The sequence below is a fragment of the Argiope bruennichi genome, chromosome 4, assembly GCF_947563725.1.
Source record: "Argiope bruennichi chromosome 4, qqArgBrue1.1, whole genome shotgun sequence".
NCBI lineage: Eukaryota > Metazoa > Arthropoda > Arachnida > Araneae > Araneidae > Argiope > Argiope bruennichi.
In genome coordinates, this window is record NC_079154.1 from 126,410,270 (window position 1) to 126,420,176 (window position 9,907).

Below are 9,907 nucleotides of genomic sequence, written 5' to 3' on the forward strand. Positions count from 1 at the left end.
TCAAAAACATTTTTTTTGTGAAATGAAACATGAATACTAGTATATTAGTTGCGTTATTAACTTTGTTAGTATTTCTTGCATAATGAGTTTCTTTTTTTATGTGATGCTTATATTCTTGTTTCTATGCATTTTAAAAGCTACTTTTAATTCCGGATCCTTTTTTTTTTTTTTTTTCCTTCTTGCAGATATTCGGTGCCCTGCTGTCCGAACCCCTCAAACAAAGCGACGGTTTTTATGGAACGGGGGAGACCTTTCTCTTTACCTTCCACCCGTCCTTCAAGGTGAGCAATGTGTGCAGTTCGACGGTGACATTAAAATGTAGTTTTAATATGGCTGTCAGAAAGTAGTAAAAATTTCGAATTTCGGTAACCGCTGCTTTAAAAAAATGAACTTTTGCAGATTTAACTTACGCACCATCATTTTTAAACGATGAATGTAGAAATAAATGTTGAATAAAAAAGAAATATCGAATTTTAAAGGAAAAAGTTGCGTTTGGTAAAATCCAGTACAGATTCTGAGCAAACGATTTTTTAAACATCAAAATGGAATATAAATTTGTTTGTTTTAAGAAAAACCTTTTGTTTAGTTATTGCGGTGGAATAAGATAACGGGAAAAACCATTCGCAACCATTTTATGTACAAAATCTTTGCATTGTTTTTAGCGTAATAAATGAATGGCTATCAATTCTTCAAAATCACCATGTTTCGTTTTTTTTGCTCTTAAATCGCAAACAAATGAAGCATTTAATAGATTTATGAATAGCTTGTAACTTACCTCATTTTATTCTGAGTTATGAATTTTCTTTTTGATAAGTTTTAAATCATTAAAATCACGATTATTAATTTTTTACATACAAGAGATCTTTTTTGAAATTTAAGCTAAAAATATTCAAATATGTATGAATATCCCCTGGAATATTTTCTGACTAAAAAACCCTAAACTGCGTAGAAAAAGTTTTAGTGCAATATTAGGGAACTCAAACTAATAATGTATAATTGATAGTTTTAGGTCTTTCTTTTCTAATTCTTGTGCTATTTTTTCAGGTATTCAAATGGACTGGAGCTAACAACTTCTTCATAAACGGAAGACACGATTGCTTTTCAATTGGAGTTTCAGAGTAAGTTGCATTTTTTTAAAATGTCTTCTTATATACAAAAAAAAACACCTACATATCGTCTAAAAATACATTGGTGCCTCACATTTCTAGGTTGCCATAATAATAACAATATTAAGTATTAACAATATTAAGAAAGTATGGAACAATCTGGATAAAAACGATTAACTCCTAGAATTCTGTTTTTTTCCCCCACATTATTAATACAAAAAAAAAAAAAAACCACTTAGACTGTTTTTCACTCATCTTTTTTCTTTCGCTCATTTCAACTCCAGCTGATGTGGACATCGAAAAATATGATATTCACTTTTAAAATTCTATTTTTTTAAAATTTTTAATATGAAAACTCTATGAGAATTTTACTTTCTTTATTTCAACTGAATATTTTAAATAAAATAAGTAAAAGTTGGTGCATTTAATTCAGTTTGTTATTTTGAGAATTCATTCATTTTAAAGCTGTTAATATTTTTGAGAAATACATTTTAATGATGTGTTTTTGAGTACTGGTGAATTGCAAATACCTTGCTTAATTTTTTATATTCTTTCTTATTCGTTTATTTATCTTTTTAAAAAATAAACTTCCTTTTTTTAAACTTCAATTAATTTTATCAGTTTTTGTGAAGAATTAAAGACGTATGCAAATTTCAAATTAATACGCCACCTTATAAATGCCACATTATAATTTGTAAGCTTTTATTGGAAAGAAATAACATCATGAGAGATTTTTCCATTCAAAGCACTCACTGAAAACGTATCTATTTCTGTGGATATTTTCACCAGATCCTTACCCATATTTTGGTTTCTTTATTAGATATATCAATTTTAAATTGAGTCTCGTTATCTTGATCTTGTTCATTTTGCTATCTCAAATCTCATTAAAAAATTCGTAAATTTATCAAAATATAACACGTTATGGATAATCGAAAAACAAATAACATTTCAAGTTTCTGGATATGTTATTATTCAATAATGTGATTGCGAAATTATTGTAACTGCAGCATTAAACAGTGGCATTTAAACACGATCAAGTAAAAAAATACATATACCGAATGTTCGTCTAGATCAGGGGTTTTCTTATTTGCACGAATGACATTCTAGAGCCGTCTAATTTTTCAATATCTGTTTGAAAAATTAGACGTTTTGAGTTTTGTTTGATTCATTTTAAACATATTTCGGGAATTTCTGACTGACTGAGCCGAAAAATGTGTTTTCTTCAGTTAAGATCTGGTTGAAGGCTAATTATCGACTTAGCAATAAGAATGCTTACCCAAAATCCATCTACTAACCCACAAGAAATTTAATGTTTTTGAAAGTACGTCGAACACATTTTTCTTCAATTTCAGATCAGGGTGATCTGTGTGATTTTGTTCCAGAAGGTTTCGAGTTTCATAATTAATTGTTTCATCTTTAATTATAAAAATTCATGGATATTAAGCATTAAACAAATTGTTCACAAAAACAAGAAATATAAAAATTGGGAGATATTTGAAAAATCTTTCAATTTTGGAGATTTATTTTGTTGGAGAATTATTATATTGCTTTGTGCATTCATATATCATCATTATTTTATTTATAAATATTATCAGCGTTGTCTAAATACTTATTTTGAAACCGTGTGGTTCTTTTTTTTATAAATATGTCGATGAAAAATGACTACATATGAACTTTTTCACAATAATGTTTTATCATTGTGAAATTTTATCAATTTTTAGTTTGTTATACATTTATTTTTACTAAATTTAATTTTGTTATACACTTTGTAATTATTTGAACTAAAGCCTTTTAGATTATAAGGAAGTATTTATGGATATGAACAGTTCTTATTTAAAAAAAAAAAATACAATTATCCATAACAGAAAATGGACGATAATTGGACATTTTTTCGCTAAAAATTATTAAAAAAATAACTACATTTTGACGAGCAAAAGTATATTGTTCCATCACAAGATCTGGTATATACATTAAGTCGGCTTTCTCCTGCTGCTTTATATTATTTTACAAGCCATTAGATTTGAAAAGAAATCATTTATTAATAACATAGTTAATAAGTCATGATAATTTCTATAATGACCCCAACAACCTTAAATTGTTTTTATTCAAAATGGCATTAAGAATATGTATCTCAAGTAAACTCGAGCATCATAAACTTTTAATAATAATAATATTTTTTTTAAAAAAATCCTCTGAAAATGCTTGCCTAAATTAAATAGATTTGTGGATATGTTATTACTTATATTTCCAAATTCTTCAACATTTTTATTATCTTCAAATCCTAGAAAGTTTTTATACCATAAATAACTCATAAATATCTATAATATTTTAAATTAATTTCATAACAGTAGCGGAATATTTAACAAAAAATATCCGAACAGGTGAAATTAATGACACGTTTATTCAGGCATACATATATAGCAGGTTTTAGCATAATTATGTGGGGTAAGTTTCCAGACGATCTATAATTCTGATAAGCAATTAATGTCAGCAAGTTTATTGTTTGATAAATCCCATCTGGACGATGGTCAAGAGAATGAGATTTGCATTTCTGAGTTTTGTTGCTCATGGAAAGGTAATTAGAAACCCATTAACATAATCATTTCATAGACGTTTTCTCGACGCACGTTACCATTCTCCATTTTCTGCATATAGCACGCCATCTCTAGCATTTAATTAAGGTTATATTATTAAATGCTAGAGATAATAAGTATTGACTAGATAGCTATGATATTTCAACTATTACCTTTACCTTTATATTACAATAAAATTAGTTTATAATTTAAGAACGGAAAGTACAAATACTTTTATTGAACACTATTTTAGGGAATGATGGTACTAGAACTACCACTACTTTTAGGGAATGGTGGTTATTGTATTAAATTTGAAGACGCTGCTACTTGGTGGAACTCGAAAGCTATTTATTATTAAGATAACGCATCATCCACAGAGACATCACTCTATAGTGAACTACGATTTATGTAAAAGTGATAACTGACATAATGCATGCTTATACGCTTTCCAGGATTATAGAAAGATATTCATGCATATAAAAATCTTTTAGATTTATATATAAAGTTTTATTGCAAAATAATTCAATACTAGTGAACTCTTTCTAATTATATCTATTACTTTGCAGTTAATTAAAGTTATTATTTAATTGCTCGTAATAGTTGGTTTTACTTCTTGGTACTAATTTAAATAGTCTGATTGCAAAATATACTTGTTGCATATTAAATAATAATAAATTCTTTGTCTTTTTTTCAGGGGTCATTTCGGTCTATGGATTGATTGCGACCTCTACCGGGGAACCAGCGAACAATGCCAGACCTTCAACAACGACACGTTGGCGTCCTCGAGAGACTTCCATATCAAAACCCTCGAAGCCTGGGGATTCGTCTAGAAGTAGATCTAGTCACTGCTGTGTGTCTCCTAGTTGGTAGTTCCGCCACCGCCGCATAGACCCACCCCTTTCGGCCGGTGCTTCAGGACCCCCCTTTGCTCGAGCTCGTGCCCGACTGCTCGAAGACCAATCTTCTCGAAGCGCCGGCCTTTGTTCTGCCCCACACCCACCCAGCGCGGAAGGTTTCGAACCGCAACTATTACATTACTAGCTCTAGACGGCGTCGCCAAGAAAAAGAAACGAGACATTCCACGCATTCGGGGATCGCCTGTTTCGAAGACCGGAAGAGGCAGTCTCCCAATCGGAAGGTGTCGATGCAGAAGAGCGCAGTGTATCTAGTCGTCTGTATGCTGTAGTCAAGCTGGGGGGAGGGAAGAAGGAAGAAAACTAACAAAAACTGTTAGAGAACTTTTTAGTTGTTTAATGTTTAAAAGAAGTTTAGCCTTTGTTCCTCGTTGTGTTCATAAAGAAAAAAAAAAAAACATTTTAGTTTTGCTACCACAATTGGACGTCGAAAAGAAAAGTGATATAAAAGAGAGAAAGAGAGAAACCTCCAAGTACAACTGACAAAGCGAATTCAGAAAATTTATTGAGCATTCTCTTTCCACCGCTCTCTCCACGCTGTTCAGAATCCTAGTTGCGCGAGATGTAGAAAAATGCATCAAGAACAGTTATCAACACCAAGTGCTTCAGCAGAAATACTTGTACGGATGCGGGAACTTTATAGAAAACCTTGTTAGTTGCGGCAGTGATGCATGAGTGTTAAGAATATTTCATTTGGCTTTGTTATACTTACGTCTTTTCAATGCTTTGTAATGCATGGAATGGTTCCTCACTCATTTCCCATGTAGAGCAAAACCGTGGAGAGGGTTGTGTATAATTACTGCTCGAGACGCTGTCGACCTGCTATTTGTCCAGGGTCGGCACAAGAATCGTCTTCCAATCAGAGTTTAGACTCGACGGCGACGCCCCTCAACTCACCGGGTGACCTTCCACTGGAAGTTTTCTTTTATTTTTTAAACGAAGGGAAAAAAAATTCTCCGCGACACGCTCAAACCGTCTCCCTCCTAAAGGGATGGACCATCTTAGAATATCCGCCCTTTATTCGGGCTCTACTTTTTTACTCTTTTGAGATGAACGTTTTTATTCAGATCTTCAACTCCTCTCTCTAATCTACATAGATAGATGATTTTATATCGAAATATATTTAATACGTATTAAATCATTGTATTAGTTCGGAGTCACAGCTTTTAGAAATTTTTGTTCCTTTTATTGCGAATTTTTTTAAAAATAATAATAAAAAAAGAACCAGCAAAGCTGTATGAAATAGTATTTTTAGATAAGAATTGTATTTAAGGCGTGGAAAAAACCTCTCGAATTAGAATTTGGCACTTTTTCGCTAGATTTTACAAATATTTTTTTATTAGTGTTTTTCGCGTTTTTCTTTTGTTTACCTCTTTGATTAGTTTCTTTCTTGAGTGCCGAACTAAAAAAAATGAATAAATCATCTCCCAAAAAAAAAAGCCATTGCAATCTACAATCTAACTGAAACTTATCAAATTCTTGTATATCAAACTTTCTACGATTCCTAAACAGTTTCATCTCTCTTTATCATCAGCCTTTTATTTCGATAAAAGGTTCTTCACTGTTTTAGAGTTGGCTGCCCGGGGAGACCCCTCCTCTCGAAGACATCGAGTGGAAGGTCACCCTTCGCTACAAAATGAAAATCATTTTTATTCCCACTACTTATTTTTGTACGTCTTCCCTTCAAACAACTAGAAGGCCACCTCGACTCCCCTTCACCACCTCCATCGACTTGAAGTAGATGCGCTATCGATGTTTTACAAGCTGTAGGCAGGCTGCCGCCTTGCTTTCTGCCCCCCTCGAATCTCGTCCTCCGCAACGTCTCTACACAAAACCGCGAGAACACAACTGCAAATAGGAGCTTCCTGGCCACCTTATTACAATCTACAATGGCCACCTTCGCTTCAAAGGAGATTACCACCTTGCGGAGGCTGGAAATTTAATAAAGGTAATCGAATAATTGGAGCCGGTACAACGCTGGTGCTCATTTCAAGCGTTTGTAATCCTTCGACATCGTCACCAAAGTTGTGTGCAGCTTTTTTTCTCTCCAGAAATGTGCAAGGCATAGAATGCCTGAAGTATTTCCATTACTGCTATGATGAAGCGATCTATGGCTTTAACAATTTCTGGAAGTAGTCCCTTACTTAGAATCCAATCATGATGGCAAGAGGGTAAGATCATAATCCTCATGGGGAAGAGAAAACATTTGAGCTCCAAAAGACAAAAAAAAAAAAAAAAAAAAAAAACATAGGTTGCTACTGAATGATTTAAGGGATTCTTGATTCTAAGAGCCACGGCTTCAGAGCCATCAGCAGAATTGGTATTGTTTCATGTATTCTACGTCTTCCACATAACTAGAAGCAAGCTGTACATAACACTAGTGGCGATATAGAAGAATAACAAACATTTCAACTAGCACTTTTGGGTCGGCTCTAATTATATTGAAACAAATATTAAATTTTCAACCTTCGTGTTTTTAATCCCTCAAAGAAAATCTTGTGTCAGTACCCCCTTTTTTTTAATTATTACCCTTATATGCTACAGTAAGCATTGCATTTATAAGTTATATTTTAGTCGTTCTACTAGGCTCACATTATTTCTCATTTTTTTTTATTATATTACAATAATAGTTATTGTTTGAAGTTCCCTGAAGTATTAATACTTTTCATTTTCTGAATCTTATCATAAAAAGCCTTCTAATGTGTAATACCTCGCTTTTAAGTCAGTTTAATGTTACCACAATAAATGCTACTGTCTTAGGTTAATTGTTTAGTTGCCGTAACCCGTAATGTTACCGCAAGGATAGTCATTTTTTTGATGTCCTCGTTCTAAATATTATTTTTACAATTTCACAAGAAGGAAGTTAATTTTTCCCCTTCGTTTTTGTGTCGTCCTTTGATTATCACTACTGCAATATAAACTTCGTTGCCTTCGGTTCTTAACTGACTAATAGAATAATGAGCAATATTTACAGATGCTTTATTTTATTAGATCCATCCTGGACATAGAGAGTAATAGCCAATAAATAAACCGAAGAAAGGTTTCACTGTATTGCTAAAAGTTAAAGAAAAGAAGAAAAATAACACAAATTGCAAATTTTAGAACAATTAATAGATTTGTTAGCGGAATAAATTCCGATCTTGCATAATTTGTGTTTCATCAAACTCTGTTTTGATGTTTGGAAAAACTGAAGGCATTAACTAAGTTAAAATATATGTAAGCTGATAAAGAAATCAATGTATCTGTGTTGAGTCAGTAATCAATAATGGATGGAACATATGTTCTTAATTGAAGCTTCTATTTTTTAAGCCAGCCAAGATAAATATTTTGACAATATTGACTGTTGTTCGCATCATGATTACATCCGATACCATATCACTCCATTGTCATTTTACTAGGAAAAAAAACCTGTAGTAATTATCCTCTCTGGAACCGATCGTGACGTAGTAGGATTATTTTTTTACTGGATGACACTCTTATCCAATAAAACATATCTAATATCTTATGGAATATTACATAGGTTTTATTGACTCTCTTACCTCTCGGTTTTAATTACATACTGATGATCGCGAAAATGGTACAGTAGCTGAAAACTGTTTTGGAGGGAATAAAGATGCAATTACGACAACAAAATTTGTCACTAATGTAATAAAATCAAGGAAGGCTCGATGTGTGAATTCGAATAAGGAGAAGGCCATTTTAAATAGTGGAATTTCATAATAGGCATTTGACTATTGTAACATAACTGCAAACCTAATGTTTTAGTTTCGTCTGACCTCAATTCTTAATTTTATTCGCTACAAAAATAATTCAAATAGAAATAAAAATCAAATTGTCTTCTTCAATGAGGAAACTCGTTTCTTTTATCCGAATTTTATTGAAAAAAAAAAATTGCTGCCTACAATGCAGGATGTCTATATTAGATTTAAAAATTATGAACAAGTATATACTGAAGGCATTTTTTTTTCCTTAAACAAGTTCTGGGGGAAATTCTAAACACTTTATGGATACTTTCGAATATTTTCCTCCGAATATAATCTAAGGAATTATATATAATTCTTGCCTTTTTTGTTATAAGCATTTAAGAAATATCATGTCCTAGTTTTATATATATATTATTTATTATTGTCTGAAACATTTGGTAAGTACTGGCATTATTTAAAAAGCCATTAAAATTAATTTGGTGTAGGATTAAAGTATCCAGATAAAAAAAACCTTCAAGGCAGTATTAAACAATTTTCCTGAAGTTTCAACCTCATTTCTGAAGATAATGCATCAATCGATTGAGCACATGATTAAATATTGAACTGTCACTTGCTTTTGAAGATATGCCAGGTGCTTCATAAATCTAACCGAGATTGTAGTTAAAAAAAAGTTTTACCGAATGTTTAAAAAAATTTCATATTGTTTCAAAGAATGGCTACAAGTGAGGAATAATCTTTACTGACCTTGAGTGTACTCTTGATTATATTAATACTCCCAAATTTAAATTAAAATCAAGCCTTCTCTATACTCGTTCCTATCTGCCACGATTAGTGCTAGCGACAGTATCTGTGAACCTTTTCGCTGTCGTCTAGCGAATTCCTTAATTTATGAGCTTGTAATATTTCTCTAAAAATAACACGATTTTTTTTTTTTTTTTTTGCTGTATTCGAAACAATTTTCAACCACTGTAGCCTTCCAAGTTATGAAACATTCGGAATTATTTTAAAGAATTTGCAGTGGTACAACACATCATGGACATCCTGCTTTTTAAAATCATAAATCTTAAAATAGCCCGAAACTGTGTACATCAAGCGAATAAAGTGCAGATCTTCGCCCCTCTTTCTTTCCTGTCTTTTTCTCCCCAACACGAAACTGTTTCTCAATCATTAGTCTCAGGTGGTTCCAGTTGCGGAGGTGATTCGTGTGTGTGACGGGCGGCGGCCCCCTTCGCATTTTGTAGATAGAATTCTATTTTGTAGCCATATGAATGTTGTAGTTTGAAGGACCAAAGGGTTGTCGACCTCATGTCTGGTGCTCACTCGGAGTTAAAAGTTTATTTTGTAGTTTAAAATGTTTGTCTCTGTTTTCTTTTGTCTCCTTTACAACACTGACACTCACCCACAAGAACACTTTTCCTCACAGAACGTTAACAATTGGGGGACATTTATTTTTTTCATATCGGAGACCTAATGACAACATATCGGGGACAACCAGTATTGCAAACTACACCAATGAAATGAAATAAACGCTGTAAAGATAAAACAACCTTAAAACTTTTCTCAAAAACAACTTCCAAAATATTATTACATTTTGGAAAGATACAGCATTA

General features: G+C 32.3%; 1 protein-coding gene across 1 annotated transcript in view; it reads left to right on the top strand.

Moving 5' to 3' along the window:
- Positions 1-9,649, top strand: part of LOC129965360 (nuclear receptor coactivator 7-like) — a 131,985-nt gene extending 122,336 nt beyond the window's left edge. The window contains exons 17-19 of the mRNA XM_056079189.1: positions 186-281; positions 1,045-1,118; positions 4,374-9,649. Of these exons, the coding sequence (XP_055935164.1) occupies positions 186-281; positions 1,045-1,118; positions 4,374-4,509 (306 nt within the window). The 3' untranslated portion in view covers positions 4,510-9,649. The remainder of the gene's footprint in view (positions 1-185; positions 282-1,044; positions 1,119-4,373) is intronic.
- Positions 9,650-9,907: the final 258 nt, after the last annotated feature.